This window comes from Ruditapes philippinarum, unplaced genomic scaffold (assembly GCF_026571515.1).
Source record: "Ruditapes philippinarum isolate M1 unplaced genomic scaffold, ASM2657151v2 ctg2832_1_1_1_1, whole genome shotgun sequence".
NCBI classification, from domain to species: domain Eukaryota; kingdom Metazoa; phylum Mollusca; class Bivalvia; order Venerida; family Veneridae; genus Ruditapes; species Ruditapes philippinarum.
Window position 1 is genome coordinate 180661 of NW_026863897.1, and position 26774 is coordinate 207434.

Genomic DNA, 26774 nt, shown 5'->3' on the forward strand with positions numbered 1-26774 from the left:
TGTAGTAATAAATAAGGTACATGATATTTTCAAAGTGTCAAAACTAGACTGTTAAAGTATTTCATATTTTACAAGATCAACCAATATACTTCTTTAAAAATTTAGGGAAACTTTGAAAGCAGGCACTCATTTGGGTACTTTTTAAGGATTTTTAAAATTAATGCCCTTAGTAAGAAAATGGTCAGACACGTGGTAAAAAATGGGTGGGGTAGGGGTAACATTTTTATACAGATTTCTTAAATTTTAAGTAGAAACCTGATTTTGCTTATGTGGATTGTTAGCTGAATGGTACTTTTTGTTTTTTACAAAAAATTAATGGGAAAGCATTTTTCATTAGAATGTTATTGTAGATTACTAAAAGGTTCCTCATTTCTAAAAAAGGCCCTCATAACATCCTAGCTTGAGTTCAGAGAAGTGGCCATAACTTGATTTCCGTACGATTAACTTTGTTTAAATTTTGCATACAGGTGTACTTTAAGATATATATCTGACCTATGGTGTCAATTTTTTAGTTCCTTATAGTTCCTACATTGGTATACATTGATACCGTATTCTTTTTCATTCATTTATATTTTTTTCAAAATTTTCCTACAAGAAGAACGTTTACCTGCAAATGAGAATTAAGTTTGGTAATGGAACTGTTGTAAACGATTATCCTATTGATTTTATCCATATTGCGTTTATCTTTCGCACAGAATGATTGTTTTTACAAAGTGTACCAGTATCCGGATGTTGAAAGCTATCCGATTTTCTGCAATTACTGCTGTCACATGGCCATCTAACTTTTTATGAATATTTTACCATTACTTTGCATGGCTTAAAAAACTGAGCCTGCAACATTACATAATTTTGCTGTTTAGGGTATTCTTTTTAGTTTCAGGTTTTCTCTATTTTAAGGAGAAGTAACTCATGTTTACTAAATTATTTGCTCTTTTCTGTCTATCTTAGGTATTACTTACTATTTTTGTTGATTAACATTTGCCAGTTATAAGGTCTCTCAAAGGCATAGAGGCCCTGAGGAGTGAATATTAAAAAAATTTTTTTACTGGCTTTATATACCGTATAGACTGGAGTTTGTTCAGTTTGTACATACCTACAAGTATTCTGCTACAGGAATCTTCTAATCACTATGTGAAACTAATTATTATTTTCTATGTGTTTGTATATAAATTGTTAATAAAAGAACCTTTGGTTAAAATCAAAGTTTGAAAATTAAAGCTATGAATATAGGTGCCCATATCCATAACAGAGAAAGGATAACATCCTGTAGTTATCAATTTTAAACACTTAATATACAATGTATATGCAGTTAGTTATTTAGTTAAGTCTTATGGAACAGTATTTGTTACTGCAAGAGATATGCATTTAATGTTTAGACACTCACACAACCCAATCTTTATTATATGATATAGACTATTTGAGATTTTTTTATACTATACATGAGACTTTCAATTAAATTTATATAAAATGATTATACAGGTTTTGATTGGTCTACAGGTTATAGGTGTTAATACCCAGTGTAAGCAGGCTAATAATAGTACATGTATTTATGATACAGTTTAAACATTATAGTTTTCTTTCTAGTAGATTTTGAATTCCATCCATTAGTGCAAATGTTTATGTTAATGTTAAGATTTCATATTTATTTAATAGGAACTGGGAATTGTTAATGTTATATGCATACATGTATATCGTAGTATTTGAATATGATGACACTTTTAATATTTCTATATATAAAGAGTAACAGTTATGACATTATAATTAAAGTGATGGAGGACTTTCATTTAAAGTTACCTGGCTAATAATAATATCTATAATACAGTTAAAGGAATCTTAGCCTGGATGTTGTGGTTTATCTTCTGAACATGTGAGATTTGGCAGGTTACATTATAACCTATCCAGAATTGAGGTTAATAAGTGTCCATAACTAGTTATAGCAGGGTCCATGGTGCACTTCCACCGGACAGTTGCATGGCAATATAGATATATATTCAACATTCTATGTGCTAGTAGGTCAGTACTGGTCCTTTAAGGGAAGAACATGTCCTTAAATTTGGATCAAGCAATATAATTTATAAAGTCTCAAAAAATCATATTCTGAATTATTTAAATTTTTTTTTCCAACATGTGAATAGTTTGAAAAGGACAGCTTCTGTCTTATCTATTTGTCATGGAGGGACACCGGTCTCAACCTCCAGGTCTCCAGAGTCAACCCAACTACAGACTTTTCATAGAGTAGATTGTTACTTGCACCTGAATAAATTTGTGCACTAAATTTTATAGTGGGTGATTTGTGTCACATGAAAACCGACAAAGTACAAAAAGTAACCGGGCACCAGATGAAAACATGAAAATACAATCTACCACAAAGTGGTTCGTTTGTTGTATTTTCATGTTTTGGCCTGGTGCCCCCTGATGCAAAATACAAATCAGCCTCCATAAAATTACTTATCAAGGAAAAAAGGTTAGTTTTTTATCTACAGATATTGTACATGTATTAGTAGAGCTATGTTCACTTTCAAATTGATCTGTTATAAATAATGACACAACCAATAAATGTATGAGCCGTTTTTTAGTAAAAATAATACAATATATAAATTGTTATTTTGATTAAGACTATGAGTATGTAAGTTTTTTCTTATTTGTTTAATTAAGAATTAATCTACCTGTTAATTAAAAATCTAAAAGTATCTGTCATTGTTAAGAACTGTTCACTATTTAGCCGAGAAAATGTGTAAGCGGCCAGATAGGTCAATCGCTACAGCCGCGGTAAATTATTCTGTGGGTCACAGAATCGAGTTCAGGTCAAGCTGAAAGTTTTTCTCATCCTGTGACTGCATATATCCCTGAGTTTAATTCACTATGCTCTGTAAACATCAAAAATTCAAGGACACAAATCAATATAGTTGGGAAATATGTTGTGGTTTACAGTTGATCACACTATATACTGCACATGCAGAAGTTCTTCTTCTTCTTCTTCATGAAACTTCTAGCATCTGCCATTGGTAATGACATTCTTACATGGTTCAAGTCTAATATTTGATGGACAACAGCTGGTGGATGCGGCTGGTACTCATTCTACTACTGTTCCGAGTACCTATGGTGTTCCCCTGAGGTTCATTTTAGGTCTTCTTTTATGTCTTATATTATCAATGACATGTCTGCAACCCTAAGCAATAAGCTTTTATTATATGCTGATGACTCAGGTATCCTTGTATCTTGTAAAATAAATCTGAAGAAATTCTCTCTTATGGCATGACTCTTATTAGTGATTTGTTTATTGACTAAAAATTGTCTTTGCATCTTGGCAAGACAGGGTCTATCCATTTTGGTTCAAGTTTCAACTTAAACTGGGCCTAGCCTCCAGGTCACATGTAATGGTATTGTTATGTCATCTTTTGTTATGTATTTAGGAGTAAAACTTGATCTTTTTTTTTGCGTCGCCTTTGATGCTTTGCATCAATGCTTTTCTTGTATATAAGTAATAACGCTTTCAAGAGCTAACGCAATATCTAAAAAGAACCATAACCATACTTACCATTACAGTAAATATTACATTACATTTGTCGTTTATCTATTTATTTTATATTGATCTGCATGTATATTAAAGTTAAGTTTACCAACACTTGATGGTTCTACGTAGGTATTTTACCAGCGAATTGATTAATATGTGTATTTTGAAGCTTATAGTAAATTTTAACAGAAAAAGTAAATCATTAATAACAAGAAATAATCTAGTTAAATATTTAGAAACAAACGGTATGGGAGAATTAACAAGAAACAAGAAATATCTTTAGAAAATGATACTCGGCCGAAGTAAAACTGACTAACATGCAAAATTATGTTATTTCTAAGTTTTCAGTACAAAGAGAAATGTTAACATTGCTTGCATAACAATGACATACTAATTATTTCTTATAGATAAGGAAATAACCATTTTGTAAACATTGAAATTAAATTATAACATACATATGTTGAAATTGATGATTTTTCAAAGAAGGACAACTGAATTGAAGTTGAGATGTTTGAAAATAAAAGATAGAAACGCATACTCGAAAAGTCTTTATCCGAAATGCATTACATGCATAATGCATTATCTTGTGGACCTCTACAGAGATTGTTCAAGTTATCGCCCTGGGGTCAAAATTAGCCCTGCCCTATAGTTAATGTGTTTTCCTTATATGTATATAGTAAAGATTTTATTCTTTTTCTACAAAACTACAGGAGCTACAGCTAGATATTTAGCATGTTACATTGTCTAGTGAACCTCTATTTACAATTTGCAGATTACAGCTTTTGGGTCAAAATTGGTCCTGCAACAGCCGTCAATTCCTTATAATATACTTTAGAGGCTACAGATTATATATTGGGTATGAAACATTTTCTGGTGGACCTGTACAATATTTATTCATATCATAGCCCTTACGTCAACTTTGGCTCCGTCCTGGAGGAACAAAGATATTTCATATATGTATATAAATTAAACTTAAAAAAATCTTCTCTTAAACTATAGGAGCAAAATGCTTAGATTATTTTTACATGAAACATTATCTAGAAGAAATTTTTAAGATTGTTTAAATTGAAGCTCTTGGTTCCCAAATGCTGCCCATTGGGGTCATGGACTTTTCTCATATAATAAATATCCTTCTTGAAACTGCAAGAGCTATATCTTGCGATATTGAACATGAAACATAGTCTTGTGGACCTTAAGATGTTTTCGAATTATAGCCCTGGTGTAAAAATACGCACCTCCCCGGAGGAACATTGATTTTCCTTAAATGTGACTTCTAATATCAACCAATGACTTTCCATAAAAACCATTATCTCCAAAAGCAACCATTGACCCCCCATAGCAACCATACATTTCCAACCAGACACTTTCAACAAGAATCAATGACCTCCATAGCAACCAGTGTCTTTCCATAGCAAGAACGGACTTTTATAGCAACAAGTGACTTACATAGCAACTATAGACATTCCATAGCATCCAAAGACCTTTTTAGCAACCAGTGACAACCATAGCAACCAGTGACTTCCCATAGCAACCAGTGACTTACATTATAGCAACCATTGACTTTCAAAGCAAGCAGTTTCTTTCCATGGCAACCATTGACTTTCGTTAGCAACCAGTGGCTAAAATTGCAACCATTGACTTTCAATAGCAAACAATGACTTCAAAGCAATCATTTTCTTTCCATAGCAACTAGTGAATTCAAAGCAGCCATTGACTTTTTATAGCAAACTATAATTTTCATAGCAACTAGTGACTTCTAAAGGAAACATTGACGAAAATAGTAACAGTGACTTCCATAACAAACATTAAATTTTCATAGCAAGGAGTAAATCTACCACTGAATTTCAAAGAATTTTCTGTCTGATTTTGTATAGCAACCAGTGACTTCTTTTGTAATTTTTTCCCTTAGCAATTAAAAACAACACAATTGTCTACTTGCACTATTTCTGATATAAATATAATCTTTGTGATATCACACCCTGCATACCCAATTACGCAGGAAGGAAACTGCAATTATTTAACGCCGAATCTGTATAACGCTATCGCCAAAACGAATATTAACACAAAGAACAATTTTATTTTCCAAATCAAACTTAAAGAAATGAATTAGCGCATACGGCTGTTACGACATTATACTTTATTCAACATTACAATTTTTTCGGGGATATTTTATCTTTAGATCATTCGTAAGAAAGACAGCATGTTAGCCGTTTTGAAGGTGACTTTTGTAAATGAATATATACATTTTACACATATAAAACATTTTTTTTTTCATATTCTTATACCTTAGACATTTTGTCAAACTTAAAAGTGTCGTATAACTGGTAAAATTGGATTAAGACTTTTAATGAGATAACCGCCGTTGCCTCAATGCTTCATTCATGAATTCGGCGTTACCTGGTAAAAATGGTCTCAATTACGATTTACCTGCTAAATTATTTGAAATATTACAGAGTAGATTGGAAAATGTCACAGGTACACCGAATATGAAAATCATTGAGTGATAGGTATGTTATGTATTTTAAGAAATCAACAAAACTAAAAATAGCCATCAATACGCTAGTCAGGTCGTCATTTTCACGAATGATCTTGAAAAATAAACATTTCTATGGAAATAGTTTTGATGAGGTTTAAAGTATAATGTCTCGGCAACCGTATGCGCATATTGATTTCTCCCAATTTCGTGTACAATAAAAAATGTTTCATTTATTTATCGCTCGTTTTAGCCACAAAATTGCACAATTCTGCGTTTTTTTCATCCTTGCGGCATTTGCTCATTCCTGCAGTACTGGATATACACGATGAAAACGATTAGTATGGATGATTGAATGCCATTTACATATAAGAGATGTTGCACCTATCATTATATCTCATGACTCAATCAAAATAAGTTTGCAATGTTAATCTGATTTTGTATTCTGTACTATTCATTTCCAAATTGTTATTTGCACATTCCTGCGTTACTGGATATTCACGGTGTATCAGTTTAAGATTAAGATTTTATATCTGTTTTCGTATATAGTTTACAATATTACTTGTTACTTGTCATTAAAGGTACATTTAATAAATTTCATAAAAAAAGTAATAGCTTCATTTCGTAAATTAAATGTTTCATATCGACTCCCGTCCTCATTTTGTGTCTAGTTTTATAAGCCATAAATTCTACAACCTCATTGTGGCGAAATCGGAAGAACAATTTCTATTTGCATGAGAAACTCCGCCTTTTGTCATCCGTACATCAGCAGAAAATCAACAAACATTTTTAGTGGCAGTCCAAATTTAACGGTTTATTTCTGCATAATATTACAGATGTTTCATACAAATTCAATCTTTTTTTATGAGATGATTACTTTTTTGTAAACGCCGTGAAACTAAAACGGTAAAGTTTGTTTGCACAAGAATATCTCCTATTTGCTGTGATCCACATGGTTGCAATTGATTTTACCTTTGTTACGTAGCGCATTCACGAGCCAATTATACTGGTCTTCATTTGCATGTTAAAATTTGTATACGAACTTAAGTGTTACTGCGGGTTTTTCCGTTTAAAATAATAACTTATGAACAATTTTTATGAGATTTACACCAATACTGTTAAAAATGTTAACGAAACTATAGAATGCTTGGTTTTAAGCCGACGGATTAATATGTTTCCATGTTTTATTTAATGTAGCTTTAAGAGAATTTATATTCAGGTGAGCGATATTAAGGCCATTATGGCCCTATTGTGCAACAACAACAAAAAACTTGTATTTGCTGTAAAGCCTCCGGCCCATGCAAAGAATATATACAATTACAAACATTTTAATAAAGCATAGCATGTGTATGATATAAGTTTTATTTACAATTCTTGTATGTATCTTTTTCTTTTTTCAAATGCATAATATAAATACATTGCGACAGATTTTATAAGTTCTTCATTTAAGTTGACATGATAATATTAAATTTATTAATATTTGGTTGAGTGAAATATTTCATAGGTATGTATGCTGCACGTAAGTTAGAATGATAATTACAGTTTAACAAGAAATGATATTCATCCTCCACAGCATAAGTATCACATAATTGCATATTCTATTTTCTCTTAGTGTATTATTATATCTCCCCTTTTCAACTTCTAGATCATTACTACCGATTCTAAAATTTACATATGTATACCGAAATTTCCTGAGATTATGAGTATTTATATATTTTTCGAATATAAATTCCCTTTTGAAGGTTTTATATAGTTGAAACTTTGAATTTGTATTTATACTTTTATACCACTCCTGAAGACTTGTATCTTTTAGTCTACTTTCAAAATCTCTCAAAAAATAATTTTCATATTGCACCTCTTTGTCATACCACAAATAGCTTAAACCGTAGTTTTGTCAACATATTTTTACAGATGTGACCCAATGAACATGTCCATAGTAATCATCATTTATCATCATCTTATAACATTTCTTGACAAATCTATTATCTGGCATTTTTAAAATTTAAGTCAGTATTTTAATGCACTTTTATATACAAAGAATATCTGGAACAGTCACAAATACTGCTACATTTGAAGCTTTTTGTTCTTACTTTACTTTACTTTAGCCCTTCGCTCCTCTTGGTGCATAGGCCATCGACGATAGTTCTCCAGCGCTGCCTGTTTGTTGCTATTAGTTCAAGTTGTCCCCATGTCTGTCCTGTCAGCTTGACATCAGATTCCAGGTCCCTTCTCCAGGTGTTTCTTGGTCGTCCCCGTTTTCTCTTTCCTTGGGGTGTCCATGTTAGTGCCTGCCTTGTGATGTTACTTCTCGGCTTCCGTAGGGTATGTCCTAGCCAACCCCACCTTCTTCTCCGAATCTCTTCTTCAACTGGACACTGGTTGGTCCTTCTCCATAATTCCTTATTACTGATGGTTTCAGGCCAGCGGATGGAAAGGATTCGACGAAGACATTGGTTGACAAATGTCTGGATCTTAGGGTTGGTGGCTTTGGTAAATCTCCAGGTTTCTGCACCATACAGGAGGACTGATTTGACATTAGAATTAAAAAGTCGAAGCTTGGTGTTCCTGCTTATGACTCCTGAATTCCAGATGTTTCTTAGCTGGATAAATGCTCCTCTTGCTTTGCCGATTCTGGTCTTGACATCAGCATCTGTACCTCCTTGCTTGTCCACTATACTGCCAAGGTATGTGAATGATTCTATCTCTTCTAGCGGCTCTCCATTTAAATTTATTGGCTCATTTTTGGTGGTATTAACTTTTAGGACCTTGGTCTTTCCTCTGTGAATGTTGAGTCCTATTGAAGCTGATGTGTTAAGCAGTTCTGAGGACTTTTCCTGCATCTGTTGGTGATTGTTTGACAGTAATGCTAAATCATCCGCAAAATCCAAATCGTCCAGTTGCTTCCAGAGTGTCCATTGTATTCCGTTTCTCTTTTCCCTGGTTATGGTCTTCATGAATCCAGTCGATGGCAAGAAGAAACAGAAATGGTGATAGCAAACATCATTGCTTTCACTCCGGTCTTGACTCTGAAGCTCTCTGTCAGTTGCCCCCGTGCACTACTCTGCAGGACATTCCTTCATATGAGTTTTCTGATCAGTTTTTACAAACTTTTTGAGGCACTCCGTAATGTCTAAGCAGTTTCCATAACATCTCTCTGTCCAGACTGTCGATAGCTTTCTCATAATCCACAAAATTTATGTAGAGTGGAGAGTTCCATTCTATGGACTGCTCTATAATGATGCGAAGTGTTGCTATCTGGTCTGTACATGATCGGTCCTTTCTGAAACCTGCCTGCTGGTCTCGCAGTTTTTTGTCAACTGGCCCTTTCAGTTGCTCCAAAATTACTCTGTTGAAGATCTTTGCTGGGACGGACAGTAGTGTGATCCCCCTGTAATTTGAGCATAGTCCCGAGTCTCCTTTCTTTGGCAGCTAGATGAGGGTGTCTTCTATTCTACTCTGTAATGGTATTTCTTCTTCTTCCAAGATCTTGGCAAACATTTGCGTACAAATATCAAAAAATGCGTATTTCATGTTTCAGAAATTTTACGCACGTCAAGACATAACTGGCCATATTCGTGCCAAATGCTATAATAGGCTTAAAAAATGTTAGTAAAACTTTGTTAATTAGAAATGAAAATGAGCCAATTAGAACCTAAAAATACAAGTTTAATCTCTTTAAAATAATAATGTGTTCTGTTGATTGAATTGTATGAAAGAGTTCTGTTTGAGTGAATTTTACACAATAAAAATCTATTACGGGCCTGTGAAAAAAATCTAACATTCAAAGAGAAAATGTTTGACCAGTAGAAATTTTCATAACACAGCTACACAGTGAAAGGGCTTTGCCATTCGTGAGGAGGATTAAAAAGAGTGGGTAGTTTTAGTGTCAAACTGTGTCCAATTGCGGCATCGAAGAAGAAACTGTTTGAGGACATTAGCTCTGACTGAAACTTTTCACTAGTAGCAGACATTTAAAGCGATATCGTTCCAAAAAATCAATAAAAAAACTTGAAAAGGGCGGGGGATTAATTTCCCCTTTAAAATATTTTCCGACAAACATCGTAAACTCCATAAAGAACAAAAAATATGGGGGCTTCTAACCCAAAACTCTGTATATTTTATTCGGTTGTTTCATCAAAAACATATGACCTTAAACACATTTTTGGCTTTAAAAAAATACCTTTTTTAAACCATTTTCCTTTTTTAAAACAAAATTTCTATTATGTCTCAAAAAAAACTTTTTTTAAAACTACAAAACCCCCATATAATTTACGTTTTTTTTTTTTTGAGGGTAGATCAAAATGCTTAAAATAAATGCATTACAATTTTTGAATCCCGGTTTAAACCCGCCTGGTTTTAAAAATTTTTTACAGGGGAAAAAAAATTACAAATTGCAAAAACACAAAAAAAATTTTTAAAAATGAGAAAAAAGAACCCCCTAAAAAAAAACACGGAAAATTGAAAAAGTGAGGCTCGGGTTGATTGAGCCCGTTCATGGCCGTACGGGCAAAATGGAAATTACCGTCATCGCCCCACCACCCCTTAAGCAGAATCAAATTTTAATTAAACTGGGACAATTTGGAATTTTGAAAAACATTTTTCCAGGAAAAAACCCCCGTAGTTTTCATTTTTAACACCCCTTTTTAATTTTTTGTTACAAAATTAAGTCGACCAAATATCGGAATTCACTGAAAGAATATCCTATTGAAAAAACCTACTAAAACATGTGTAAACACTTTTTTCCGTAATAAAAAATTCTGGGGTAATATTACTGGACAACCTCTACCTGAAATACAGAATCAAAATATATGTTTTTTAACTTCACTTTCAATTCTTTGTCGAAATATCTATATTTTTACATTTTTTCATTTTAAATATTTCGTTAAGTACACCCAAAAAACCCCCTTTTAAGCTTTTAAAAAATTTTTACTGCTCTATGACGATTGTATATCTTTTTAGTTTGCCAAAACATTTAGAGTCATTTTTCACCATTGGAAAAATCTTTTTAGCCGTAAAAAAAGCTGGGAAATTTTTTTGTTTTGTGACTCAATATTTTCTTAACGTTTTTAAATTTTTACGTTTTAAATTAAAAATCTTTTTCATACCATTTTCCAGTTGGGAAGTGTCTTGGTAGCATTTTACAAATTTGTCTAAAGGTCTGAAAATTTCCCGCAAAAGAAAAAGTTTTCTTTTTAGAGAATCTTTTGAAGATTCGGGCAAATTCAGTATCAGTTTGATCCCAAAACCAGACCCCGCATTGTAAATTTAAATTTTATAGAAACAAAAGATAATGATCACTGCTGTCTCTTTATTTAGGAGTATTAAAGGGGGCATAGCAAGAAAAACAGCCTTTTTTTTATCCCCAATTATTTTATTGTATGACGTTCACTACGGAAAAAAAAAATGCAAACAATTTATTTTAAAGTAAAATCAAAATGTTGATAAAAAAAATGCGTGAATTATAAACTTTTCCTACAAAAGATGAATGCAATGCCTTTATATAAATATCCGAACGCTTGAAAACGTGAATTTTTTAAGACATGCATAGGAACCCGTATTGTCCCCAATTCCTAAGAAGAAAAACCACGAAACAAATATTTTTTAGTTTAATTTACCCACCAAATATTTTCCTTTGTACCCTATTAAAATATGGCCCAAAATTTTCGTATCCCCAAAAGCTTTCAAAATTATAATAACATGCTAAGTTCAAATTTTTGGTATTCTTTGGATAACGTCTTGATAATATCTTACATTTAAATTTTGCTGATGAATTTCTGCATACCACAAAACAAGCAGTTTTAAATTCATATAAAACATACTCTTTATAGTAAACGGAGATTGAACAGTAGTGATTCGATCTTAGACGGCAAAATAGCAGTATAATAGTTATCTAAGTAGCTTGATATAAATTCGACACATATTATTTATAAACTGATAGTTCCATAACCTTCCAAACTTATTGATAATAAAAGGTTACACTTGATAAATCTAAGCATTACGGTTTTTATTCCTTTTTACGGTTAAAAGGACGTAAATGGTGTAATTTGAATGTAATTAAAAATACAAACTCACTTCCTTTTACCATACGTAGTTTATCTGAAGCAAAAATACATACCAAATAACTGTCCTGAACCTGCAGATAAAAGTCCGTTAACAGTTAACATTGATCCAATAGCAACACTGACTTGTTCCTTTTGCATTGTTTCCATAATGAAAATAATGGACCCAGAAAATATTCCTCCAGAAACAAGGCCAACACAACCAGATGCAACTGCATACGTTAGATAGTTTGTCGAAGCATATATCAACATGTGTCCAACACACCCAGCAAGAGATGACAGTATTAGAAAAATAAAGGGATGAACATCAAACCTACATTTAACAAGACCTGGTGTTATTGTAGCTAGCACATTTAAACAATTCAAAATGACGAACAGTTCCTTGGTTTCCGATTCACGGTATCCTTTCCATTCAGCAATATCAAACGCGTGTTCTAAATATCCGTTCAAACTTGCAAGAGTTAGTCCATTTCCAATTATCAAACATAAAAATGGAATCGAAATTAACAGCTTTAATGTTTCAAATATACTACGAGCTTCCATATACAAACTGGATACCTGAGATGCATTTTCGGCTTTTCTTCGCTTTTGTGATCTATCACTTAACGTTCCTGATCTATGTTGCTGCCATAGAAAAACAAAAAAACAGAACGTATTACAATAGACACCACCTAATATGAGGAATGTCCCGCTTAGTCCGTACGATTTAACTAACCATTTCAAAAAGTAAGGGTAAATAATTCCGGCGATTGATCCCCATGTGGAATGAATTGTAGCACAAATAACACGTTGTTTCTCGTTGTCGGCAAATATTCGGCTGACAGAAATTACAGCACTGACATGAGACAACGATATCCCAATACCTTGATTATAAAAAAGAGAAAAACTGAATCTCATACACAATAAACAAAAACAAACAAGCAAATAACAATTAAAAACTGCCCTATATAACTGTGTGTATCCAGTAACGCTGGAATGTGAAATAAGTGCAATAAGTAACGCAGAATTGTGCAATAAATGGCGGATAGCTGACAGGATTTCCATCCAACGCGGTAAGTACATTGGCCAATATATATTTTTAATTTAACAGAACTGAAAAAAGGAATAGCCACATATGGCTGCAAAGACATTATTCTTTATCCCCAATCTAGGTTATTTCCACGAAATTGCTTTCTTTTCAAGATCATTCGTGAAAATGATGGCTTGGTGCCCTACTTGGGTGTGTCGGGGGTGGGGCTGCGTCCTATGAAAGTTGCCTGTGCTTTGTTGATCTTTATTCTTGTCTTTTGAACACCTTTTTAATCGTAATGTTGACTTTTTATCGACTCTTACAAGTCCAGCATTGCATATTATACCGTACTATTTTGATGTTTGGTAGACAAGGGACATTTTCTAAACTTCTCTGACATAGAAAATTGAAAATAAGCTGATAAAAAGTGGTTCAAGTCGTTTTTATGAGGTAACGCCGATGTTCGTGAAAAGTGCTTCGCGGTAAGGCCAAAAAACATGACCTTTTACATATACGGTACTGAATTGTCACACAGATTTAACGCCCTTAATCGGCGAGTATAAACACTTTTCAAATATATATTTTGTTGGGAAGCTTTAATTCATTTTATTCAGAATTTATTTTAGTTTGATTGCGTAGACAATATAGACACTGTCTCGAACCACAGAGCTATAAGCTTCATAATATAAGTCTTTGTTGAAGTGAGTACGAAGTAATGCGTTTAAGAACGCAATAAAACAACGGGGTAGCGATCGGGTAGCAATTTCATAATATTTATTGAGATGATGCATGTAGTTATGAAAATTGGCTTTGTTAATTACAGATTAACATTGTTCTTACAAATAAATTACATAGTAAACACGGAGAAGTCTACTTTTAGACCTTCATGACATGAATTGATAAAATTTTCAACAAACACATCTATAGTAGCATCTCAATAAACATGCACATTGAGAAAGTAACCAAAATTTAATCTGTCTTTAGTCTATTTCACCTTGACCTGTTGAATTTATAAAATGGTTTGCTCTGCTGTGAACTTGAAACAATTTCATTCAAAGTATGAGTATATGCATTTGTACAAATGAGCTATCTGAGTGAGTAAATGGTCAGTCTGTATGAATGTGACCTTGCTCTGTACTTGTGGCCTCTTTTAGAGTCATTAGTCCTGTTAGTTTTGCAAACGTATATAATAATGCTTGGAATAAGGTCTTATAAATTCATATGTTTTTTTCCCATACAAGTCAACATATAATAAGAAACCTCAACAGTGGGGTAAAGCTTTACCCCAAGGGTTATATTTTATTTAAGTTTAGTAGATGACAATAAGGTTGTACTAGTTTTACAAGTTTTGGGCATCACAGTTTCTAAGTAAAATATCTCTTAAATAAAAGTTACTTTATTATATTTATAAAAGTCGACAAAATATCAACACCAAGTCATCATTTTCACGAATGATCTTGATAAGTAGGCAATTTCACGGAAATGATCTTGATGAATGATAAAGAATAATGTCTTCGCAGTCGTATGCGGCTTTTCCTTCTTTCAGTTCGGTTAAATAAAAAAAAAATTGGCCTGTTTACTTACCGCGTTTGAAATCCTGTCAGGTATCCGCCACTTATTGCACAACTCTTCGTTACTTATTGCACGAATCGTGCGTTATTTTCACATTCCGGCGTTACTGGATATATACGGTGTAAATGTGAAAATTGAAAATGACTCAAAAAGGTAATATCATGTATATTATGTTATACTGTAATATGTTTTATATTGATATCGTGTAATTGTATAAAATTTATTCTTTTTTGTTATTCCTAAAATAATTTCAATTACTGTTGTAAATGAGTTGAAGAATAATGATGCATCACTATATAAAACGGCGTGTCGAAGTTTACTTTTTTAATATATAGAAATAAACTAAAGTCCTTTCATTTATTTCGATTGTGGAAAACATTGCCTTCCAACTTAAACATAATAATAACATAATGAAAATACAACAGTTCGACCTTTTCTTGCTTTAATCAACAATTAAAAGCAAAGCACTAATTAAATTATACCTGCTATAACGCCGATAGTGATGTAAAGGTGGTAGATATCTGTTACAAAATATGACATTGCAAATCCAAGTGGAACGAGCAAACTCGAAACAAATGTCGTCTTTGATAAACCAAATTTATTGATAAGAACTCCACTTATAACTCCTGAAAACAAAACGAATAAGATATGTTTGGCGGCTTATTATTTCCAAGAATTTCGCATCTATTGAAAGTGCAATTTTTATAAGCATGCCTATATTTAACAATGGGTTTGTATTATACCAAATTTCTTAATACCAATTGTCTATAAATCAAAGCATATATTTCATGCCAATGTTTTCTTACTTTATCATTTTACAAATGATGACAACATTTTTAGATGGTAGATAAGACTTGTAACCAGACCAGGGGGCCGAACGTATCAAGGTTTCTTACTTTTTAAAGCGAGGTGAAATGGTACGATAAGGAAAAATGGCGGAGGAAAGTGACAAATAACGTGAGAAACACCGGTTTGTTTTTAATATTTCTTGTACGTTATAATTTTGTTCAACAATATAGTACATGCGGAGTAGAAGTAATAATTACATATAGTGATCAAAATAAAGAATATATAACATAGTAAGGAGATTATAGAAGCATTTGTTTCTTCAAATGCCACCGGTAAAAAATGACATACTGATAAAAATAATATTACAACAGATATATTGGAACAGATATTTCATAAGATATAGCGCCAACATGTATACTAATTAAAAGCAAAAGTACATGCACGAAAAGTTCTTACTATCTATTGTGCATATATTTACACTATTTTCGTATTTCTTACTGTACGCATCAAATATCTGAACGCAACAATTTTGGTTTCATACGAAACACTTACCTGACAGACTGATACCTGTTTCCTGTGCTTTGGCAATAAGTTACTGGTAAGGTGAAAAACAGTTTCATTAAATGAGCATTTAGCTAGCTACATCATACTAAAATGCTTATGCACATAACATTCGAAAAGGACAGAAAGTCTTCCATGCTCTGAGACAATGGACTATGAAATTACCTCTTTGGTAGACTATTTTAATCGGCATGTGTTTTCTTTCAGTAGAACAGTTGTTGTGTGAGTGTTTGTTTGTTTGTGTGCGTGCATGCATGCGTGCTTATGTGAAAACATAGCTTAGTTCTAGACATAGCTTCATATACCTGTGTGATATGTCTTATTTAACAAAGGATCCGTTGGAAGACCAACATCTCGTGAATATGCTGCTATATACATATGTACCCGTATTATGGATTTTTTTTGTATGTGAAAAAGAATGATATTTAGCAGCTAAGGGCATATTTAACTTAGGAATTTCACAAGACAGCCAGACATTGAGAGAAAACCCCGTTATTACATATAAAAACAAAAGCGCCAACAAGAGGTTTTACAGTTTTTTTACTTTTCAACAATTGTAGATAATGAAATATTCAAATTACAATGTATATTAAAACAATTGGATTTGTGGCATCACGAATTGTACATTCGAACTGCAAACTATCCAAATCGATATACACATTTTAGCGTCCTGGTATTCAATTTCACAATTGTTTGAGATGTTCGTTTAAAACTGATTATAAAAACTATCAAGGTCTTTCCTTATATGAACTTAGTAGCAGGCCATTGCTTTGTCCTAAAACTAACAAAGGCAGTATCTGTCTTTCCTCAATTTAATAACGGACAACATTCCCATTGACGGTTACTTTCTTCAAACTGCCTTTATTTTCTTCTCTTTACCTGATGCTCTGATATCAAGTTCATTGATTCTGAAATATTTTATAAAATTCAAATCATTTTTGTTAAGAGGAATAAAAACTCAGTTATGATAAACAGTTTACCTAATAAATGGATGAAAACGTTCAAGAGTCAGACATGAACAATGGGAGTGAAATATAGATTGTCAAATGAAATTTCTGTGTTTTGCACTTTGATAAACTGCATAGAATTTGAAATAATTTTCTAAAGTAATAAAATAGAAAGGAGAGAAAATCTAAAGTGAAAAACTTACCACAAAATATAAGATCAAAGGGAAAACATTTTTTGAATAAAGGTGACATAATTATGTGAGTATGGAACGCCGTTTAAAACGCCTTCATGATCTTATATTTCATATTTTACAAGAATGATTAAGGTAAATTTATACCGCCAGCAATAAAAATCAAAGGGCTGCAAGCTCTGTGGTATTTTCTGATCTTTGCAATCTAAATCATACTGATTATCTGTATGTATTTTCCTATATAAGTTTATTTTTATATACTATAATTCATCTTACGCAGCGACTGCGTTATGATTTTTTTCCTATAACAGTTTGAGATTGATACATGTATATGGAATTTTGCATGACTAGAGTTGCATCAAAAATCATTTTTTATGACAGCCACACTTTATCCTTGCATATCGTGGCTACTTCCTTAAAACAGACACTTAAAAAAAGTTGCCTCAACTAGGATTTGAACCTTAGGCCTCACACACCCTAAACGAGCGCGATACCCCTGCACCACGGTGAAGTAATACGTAATAAGTAGCCTGAGTAAAAACAAATACATTGTAATTCTAAATTGAGAATTTCCATTTCGTGTTTGTAAAGTCTCTGTTTCGTTTTGGGAGACCTATTGGCACACATTTATAGTATCCCGTATTTCAACTAGACCACAGATCTTTGATTTTTCTAAAGGAAAGGTCAGAAGAAGTTGTCTAGGTTTAGAAGTACTAATCAACTCCACTTTCGTATCTCAATATCTAATGCTATTTTTCACTATATGAAAATGTGTTATTTCTATCTACATTATACAAAAGAAATATTTTTTCCTCTTTGGGTCTATGATATAGCCTGTCGCTATTTAAATATTGTAAGATCGTGTGGGAACTGTGGCCTCCGACACCTTTGTAAAGGACTCACCGTAAAGTCGGGGGTACTCCTGTCTCCCGACCGCCATTGGGAAGTCGAGGGACAGGAGTGCACCTGGCACGGCCTGGGGCGCGTTTCATCGCAGTAAGACCTTATTGGAGCTTCCATGCCCCAGGTCGTGCTCTGATTGATTTCAGGTCCACGATAGAGTAGACGGAGACCCCAGTTCCCGCCGATCAGAAAGTTTTTTCTAAATCATATTCAAATTCACTCTGCATAACTAAACACTTCAATATTACCTAACACTTTAATTAAAGGGAAGTAAATGCAACGACATCTACGTACAAAGCTATTTTTGTTATCTCCCCTCATCTACTATTCGCATCTCTATACCATACCTTTTTAGACCTTAAAAATGATTCGTATGGTTACTTAAATTTTTGTAGTATATTCATTTACGTTAAAAATATTGATTATCGTTTCGACAATTGAGCAGTAATCGTCAATTTAATACTACACATTGTTGAAATAGAAAGTATACATATGTGTGTGTGTGTGTGTGTGCGCGTGTGTGCGCGTGTGCGTGTGCGTGTGACGAGAAAAAATGAAACAATACCTTTGAATGTAATACTAGCTTTCTTTATTATTTAATATGTTTTAGTAATATATATACACAACAGTCTTGGCTCTCGGAGTCTCCACGTACCTAAAAACTGGAAGCACAATTCTATTATATTTTTCGCTAGTACTAGTATGTTAATTAACTGTTATTTGAGCCTCATTACACTTTATTCATGTTTATTACTCCATTATGTCATGTTTGTACATGGAATGAGAGAATAAAATGTTTTTTGACTTTGACTTGACTTGTAATCCTTATCAATTTCGAGGTATTTTGTTCACGATAAACCTGTTTAACACTGATAAAAATAATTTAGCGAAACTCTTCTCGCTAAAACAGACCGACATGTATATATTCCTCTACTCGGCAGTCAGATTTATTTGTGTACTACGCCCTGGAGTATTCAGTAATCGACATAGCTAAAAATAGCATTTTCATTGATTAAAATGATATTCATCCGCGAAATTTGTGATTGTAACCTCATATTTCTATTGACTAATCTGAACTTTCAATGCACTGTAATTCGTTAAATGCCTACATTAAAAATTATTCTGTCTTTTAAATTGCTGGTTTTTAAGCAGTTTTGAGTGAGAACTACTTTGCGTTGTTAGGTCTGTTAGGAAATTTTGTGTTAGACCGTGGATGTTAGCTATGTATTTACTGATCTTGCGATCAGAAAATACAAAAAAACAGGACAAACGCCGATAGTATTTAAGCAAGATCCTAGATCATTTATGGTTTATAGTTTTAAGTAGTTATTAACACTGTAAAAATTACCAAACCTTTGGAAGCATGCAGTTATCTTGTCATACCAAAATCCATCGTACACATATATTTGGACAGCAAGATGTCAATACATATCTTTGCACTAAAGTATTTGCTGTGCAACTCAATAATGAGTGTCAAACACAAGAGGGCCAAGATGGCCCTAGATCGCTCACCTGACCCATTCAACTCATCCGAGCAATTACCTTGAAAAGCATCCAGACCAAGTTACATGACAATTGAGTAAAACATGTGACCACTACATTTTTTCATATTTGGGCGGTGTGACCTTGTTTTTTAATCCCGGGTGACCCATATACGAACTTGACCTGGAAATCATCAAAACAAACTATCAGACCAATTTCAAGGATATTTGGATCAAAAGGGTTGCCACTAGTGTTAACAAGATTTTCTATTTTTGGCTCCTGTGACCTAGTTTTTAATCAAATATGACCAATGTTCGATCTCATCCAAAAAAATACCTAAGCAAGCATTTTGACCAAGTTTGATGACAATTGAGTCAAAAATGTGACCAACAGACAATTCACATTGTTTTTTCATATTTGGGCGGTGTGACCTAGTTTTTGACCCAAGGTGACCCACTTTCGAACTTGATCTAGAAAATCATCAAAACCAACTTAAAGACCCATTTCCATGATATTTGGATAAAAACAGTAGCTTCTACAGTGTTAACTTTTTTTCTACTTTTAGCTCATGTGACTTAGTTTTTCATCCGAGATGTCCAATGTTCAAAACTCATCCAAGCAGTAACCCAGACAAGCATCTTGACACAGTTTGATGACGATTGAGTCCAAATTGTGACCATTAGTGTGTTAACAATTTTTTTTTCATATTTGGGCGGTGTGACCCAGTTTTTTTATTCCAGATGACCCATATTAAAATTTGAGCTAGAAGTAATCGAAACAAAATTTCAAACCAATGTCAAGATATTTGGATCAAAACAGAAGCCACTAGAATTTTAACAAGTTTTTTTTAAATCTTTTTAGCTCCTGTGACAAAGATTTTCATTCGAGATGACTCATGTTCGAATTCATCCGAGCAATTACCTAGACAAGCATCCTGACCAAGTTTAATGACAATTGAGTCAAACATGTGTCAATTAGAGTGTTTACAAGGTTTTTCCATATTTTGGCGGTTTGGCGTAGTTTTTGACCCAAAGTGACCCATATTCAAACTTGTCCAAGAAGCGTCGAAACACAAACTTTCAGACCAATTTCAAGGATATTTGGATCAAACCAGTAGCCACTTGAGTGTTCACAAGATATTTCTCTTTTAAGATCTTGTGACCTAGTTATTCATCCGAGATAAACAATGTTCAAACTTAACCGAGCAATTAAGTAGACAATCCACTTGCTAAAGTTTTGTGACGATTGAGTCAAAAATGTGACCACTAGAGTGTTAACAAGGTTTTTACATATTTGGGCGGTGTGACCTTATTTTTGACCCAAGGTGACCCGTATTCGAACTTGATCTAGAAGTCATCGAAATAAACTTTCAAAATAATGACCAGGTTATTAGGATCAAAACAGTTGCTGCAAGAGTGTTAACAAGATTTTTCTATTTTTAGCTCCTATGACCCAGTTTTTTCATCCGAGATGACCCATGTTCGAACTCATCCGAGCAATTCGGTAGATAATTAGCTTGACAAAATTTGATAATGAGGCAAGAATGTGACCGCTAGAGTGTTAACGAACAAATGTGGACGGACGACGGCTTTTCAACGATTCTAAAAGCTCACCCGGAGCAAGCTCAGGTGAGCTAAAATTAAAGTAGAAAAGCATTCTCGATATGGACGTTGATCTTATACTTCTTTACCGACACAAAATCAGTAATGACAATTTACCTTCTACTGAATCTAAACTTTTATGATATCGGGGAAAAATGTGTAGGTCAGAGCCCTAAATGATCCACATAAAAATTTGCAATTTCAAGAGTAAATTACTCTAACATTTTTTATAAAATCAACTCACTCTGACCTGTGTTTACATTCTAAAATTCGCCAGTACTCCGTTTCGTAACATTTCACCTCACTTAAAAAGTATCGAACCTCTATACGTACGAACGCCTGCAGACATAAACAATAATAAATATAAATAAAAATGTATTTGAAGATATCTAAAAGTATGAAACTGGTGGAAAAGGTACGACATTGGGTCATTTAAAGTAAGACATCATATCCAAACCAAATTACCTTTTTAAAATATTTTTTATGTTTTTATCAAATATTCTATCATATCTGAAATAATTTAAACTACACGTTTCAATTAGAATTTCATTCTATAACTTGAAACTATACTTAATAATACAATTTTATATTTGACTTTTTCTTTTCTAAAATGTGTAAACCTGTTATTATTTCCCTAGTGGTAGATAAAACTGGCAAAGTGTTTGGACTTTATATATATTAAAGATCCTGTATGTTGTAATTAAGGACGTAAAGAATTTTTATATATGAATAAAATAATTCTTCTAAAACAATTTACAAACATCCAAGAATATGTTAAATATGTACTGCAACTTTGGATACGCATAATAAGTAATCATTAAAATATATGCATTCATTTATTGAATAATTAGGCTAAGACTTTACCGAACATAAAATTCTAATTACCTCTCTTTATTCACATGAAATGTAAATTCGGTAATATCTTTACAAATAACTTTTTGGAACTTACAATATTGATAAATCTTCTTTTTAGCACCAAGTTTATGATATAAAACCATAAGAAATTGAGTTACAGGATCTTTAACACATGATATTTTCTCACCGAAACTTAGGCTAACTCCTATTAGCAATGATTGTACGGTAGCGGCTGTTGATCTGTCTGCCTGATACGTATTCATCATTTCAACAAATACAGCACCAAAAGAAAATGTAAGACTGAACAGCATTCCTGATACCATACATGCTAATGCTAGACATATCCACTTGCTGGAACTTATAAACAAGAAACATGGCAATGCCATGAAACCAGGTTTTCAATTATCACCATTGTAGATAAATATGTTGTATTTGAAATACAAATACAAGCAACAAACAATGTAACTATGTGCAATGTAAAACATGAATAATGTAGGAGGAATTGCCACAGAGGAAGTGTTCACTATAATTATATTCTGTATAAGGAAAAAAAACAAAGGGCCATAATTAAATAAAAAATTATTCAATCACAAAACCCCGACAATATGCGCCAGGGCACTGGATGACAAAGCTACTGTGAAAGTTTGAACAAAATCCGTTGAGAAATGTAGGAGTTCAGCACAGAAATTTTTTTTCACTATATATTCTGTATAAGGTAAAACAAGTTACAAAGTAGACATGAAATAATATATCATATCTTTTTTAAATTACCTCCAAAGATGATATGACCTTTGACTGCCAAATCAAGTTAAAATCATGTAAACAGGATTTTCAATGTTAATGTCACTGTGACCTTGACCTTGGAGCAAGCCATGCGGAACATGCGTTCTGCACGTCATCTTGATGTGGTAAACATTTGTCTGAAGTTTCATCAAAATTCTTCAAAGGGTTGAAGAGTTACAGAGCGGACAGGATTTTCAATGTTAATGTCACTGTGACCTTGACCTTGGAGCCAGCCATGCGGAACATGCGTTCTGCACGTCATCTTGATGTGGTAAACATTTGTCTGAAGTTTCATCAAAATTCTTCAAAGGGTTGAAGAGTTACAGAGCGGACACAATTTCGTTTGACGCCCGCCCGCCCATCCGCCCGCCATACCCCAATCTAATAACCAGGATTTTCAAAATTGAAAACCTGGTTAAAAAACAACACATTTACAATGAACTAAACATAATATCATTTTCAAATCTCAAAGAATTAATATGTGACGTAATAATAAAACAAATTGCCTCAAATCGGCATTCTAGACTGTAGTAAGTTTTGTTTCTCTGGGGTTAAGGACGCTGTTTTAACATGTACACTTGTTTTGTCGGTGCTTTTAGGTACTTGACCAGTACTAGCATTTTCCCCCGAAAATGATCGTAAGTGGTATAAGGTGTAGATAGGTAGACATTTCATTTTCTTTTCGTTTGCTTATTAATCATTTGACCATGATGAGCATGTACTTACAGCTATTTCAATTGAAAATATAGATCTGTTTACAAGCAAAAGCAGTACAAAAAACATAACTCTGTTTTGCCCATTTTTTTAATTATCTCCCCTTTTAAAAATAATCTTGTCCGGGAAATAACTCTAAAATTACAAGAGATATCAACATGAAACTTTGTAGGTAGATGGATCTCAATGGGTAGATGTGTAGTGCACAAGAACTTCAACTCCGCCTTGCCAAATTTTGTACTAATTGCCCTTTGTTCATTTTTACATTTTGAAGTTGTCCGGGACATTACTAGGAAACCATAAGAGATATTAAGAAACTTTGTAGGTTGATAGATCGCAGTGCAAAGAACAATTACTCTGCCTTGCCTAATTTAGGAATTATTGCACTTTGAACTTTTTCCAGGGACATAACTCTGAAACTACAAGAGGTGTACTTTCCTGTGTCCAAAACCTATTCGGGGAGCATCACCCGGCTCAAACCGGGCTCTTGTTTTTTGCCATTTTCTTTTGTTTTATTTTATCACGTGACATTTAAGCGGGAAAATGACTACAAATTAGAGCAGTGATACTCTGTTGAAGGATGGATATAATTATTTATAAGTTTAAAATAAAATATATGTGATAAAATTAATAATTAAAAGCATATAAAAGAAATGTGTGTTTTATTTGTTGTTAAAATCACATGAAAGTATTATAAAAAAAACGTTTATTCGATTTAAAAGCGACAGCAACTCACCACATCTTTGTCACACATTAACACTCTTAAGGTACCTAATTTCATCATGTGTATGCACTGACCAATTACGTTTTAATACTACACAAAATCGTACGTAGCATTATTTTCGAAATAAATTCTCTGTTTAGTGTAATAGAACGTTCATTTTCCTATTTAATGCATGTAGTTAATTAATATTTCTGTGACAGAGTCCTATTTTTAAGACTTGGTGTAAGGGACATTACTCATTATTTTCCAAAGGGTGACAAATCCGCCGGTCTTGTCAGATATTTTCAAATGGAGATTACTTTATTAGTTTTATATCATTTTATCTCATGTTTTTATGATTGGATCTGGATAATTGATTTTATGTCATGTGATTTCTTGGTGGTAAAAGTCATTGACTCTTTGTTTTTTTTTTGAAGAAGAGATGATGTAAATGTTTTACGGGCATGTTCTTACGGGATCATTGATGCCAACACTATAAAGTGTTGAGAATTGAGTACCGCTCAAGCCGGTGCTAGGGGGCGTGAGGGATGTTGCACTTATTCATTATCCCTCATGTACAGACTCAATCAAACCGAGTCTGCAATTCTTATGTTATTTTGTTGTGATACATGCTTCCGAGGGATCACTTTGTTTCCAGAATTTTTTTTTTCTTAATTTCTAGTTTGTATTTATTAAATATTACTATTTCTCCTGAATGTTTCAAAATGCTTAATCGGATAATTGAAAATTGCATAATTGTAATTCTGTTCTATTTTAGTCCATAAATTAATTGTGAAAATTGTTAATAAGAACGAATTCCAGAATGTCTTTTATCTATCGAGTCACCTACATTCTCTTGCAACATTATTATTTATCCTTGCAGTTAACAGTCAAATTACGAGGTGTAGTTATATTTGATTTACGTACTTCACTTATTCCTTAGAATGTAATGTATTGTCCTGTATTGCCCTGTCCTTTTTATGTTTGGGGTCCGCCTGGGCTCCTTGCCATTGGTTCTTGTTGCTGGGTCATATGGGGGTTGCGTTCATTGAACGCCGCCTTTCCTTGTTGATCTTGTTTATCATATTTTGTGTATTGTATATAATGTAAAATGTGTTAAATTCGTTTAATTCCACATTTATATGTAGCTTAAATGGCTGATAGGCCTGTGAACCGCCGTATGAACACAACACATCTGCGGATGTTTCTAAATTCAAAATTTTACTATTTCATGTTTAAATGTTGAATTCTGCTTAAGCCGGTGCTAGGGGGCGTGGACGGTAACTTGCACTTTCCAGTACCGTCCATGAACAGGCTCAAACCGAGCCTGCAACATTTACAATTTTACCGTGTTGGGTTTTCTTTAGGGATTCTGTATTTATCTATTTTGCTATATATAAATGGCTGATTGACCTGTGAGGACCTTTGATAAACCTAAATGGATGATTGGCCTGTTGGGTGGTTCCAATATTCCTACTTGAATAATGTTGAATCACCCTTAGGATATGTTGCCTGCTTTTTAAATTTGTCTTTTGACGTCTTATCTGTGATACGCAGGCTTCATAACCTCTGATCCCCTTTCAAAATTCCATTTTATTTAGTTCCGCCCATTGTTTTCTCGTTTAGGGCACACGCTTTTTATTACTTGGGGACCATACGCCGCTTTTCATGGAATGGCACTACTGTGTCACATTGAAGGTTCCATGATAACCGCCGTATGAACACATCTGCGGATGTTTCTAAATTCAAAATTTTACTATTTCACGTTTAAATGTTGAATTCTGCTTAAGCCGGTGCTAGGGGGCGTGGACGGTAACTTGCACTTTCCAGTACCGTCCATGAACAGGCTCAATCAAACCGAGCCTGCAACATTTTCAATTTTGCCGTGTTGGGCTTTCTTTAGGGATTCTGTATTTATCTATCTGTGAGGACTTTTGCTAAAATTAAATGGCTGATTGGCCTTTGAGAATTTTTGTTAAACTTAAATGACTGATTCGCCTGTGAGAACTTTTGCTAAACTTAAATTGCTGTTTGGCCTGTAAGGACTTTTGTTAAACTCAAGGCGGTGCTTGGGGGCGTGAGGGATGTTGCACCTTACATTATCCCTCTTGTACAAACTGTGAAGATAACACATTGATAACAACAATTAATGTAAGGCATTTTTCCTTCCTTATTTTTCTGTATATTTGCATATTGTTATATATGTATTTCATATCTACTGTTATTATGTAACGACCTTTTCAAGATGGATATAAATATTACTGCACTTTAAAGCTGTTGAACAATCCCATATCTACGGAAGCCCATTGAGGCCGTTTTGAGGATAGAACTTATATGTCAACAAATCTTAGAACTTAGATCTTTATCTACGATGAGGGACACAAGCGTCAAAACTAATACATGTTGCCTATGTTTGTGTAATTGTGTAATTCCCCAGTTGTCAAAATTGGAACTGTATTTAAAATTATGTGTCTGTTACTTTTAATTAAATAATTGAAACATGTCTTTTTTCTAATGTGTATTAAAATAATTAAAATAATATTTTTCCCTTTGTATAATTTTCTTTTTCTCTTTTCGGAGGACGAAAACAGTCTTTAAATGGGCACAACGGTTTCGAA

The 26774-nt window shown here is 33.3% G+C and overlaps 1 protein-coding gene across 1 annotated transcript in view; it reads right to left on the reverse strand.

The window, feature by feature from the left end:
• Positions 1-9080: 9080 nt before the first annotated feature.
• LOC132723728 (monocarboxylate transporter 2-like) overlaps positions 9081-26774 on the reverse strand; it is a 35571-nt gene continuing 17877 nt past the window's right edge. The window contains exons 2-6 of the mRNA XM_060708495.1: positions 22144-22313; positions 15110-15253; positions 12103-12909; positions 10760-10773; positions 9081-9416 (exon numbers count right to left, since the gene is read on the reverse strand). Of these exons, the coding sequence (XP_060564478.1) occupies positions 9081-9416; positions 10760-10773; positions 12103-12909; positions 15110-15253; positions 22144-22313 (1471 nt within the window). The remainder of the gene's footprint in view (positions 9417-10759; positions 10774-12102; positions 12910-15109; positions 15254-22143; positions 22314-26774) is intronic.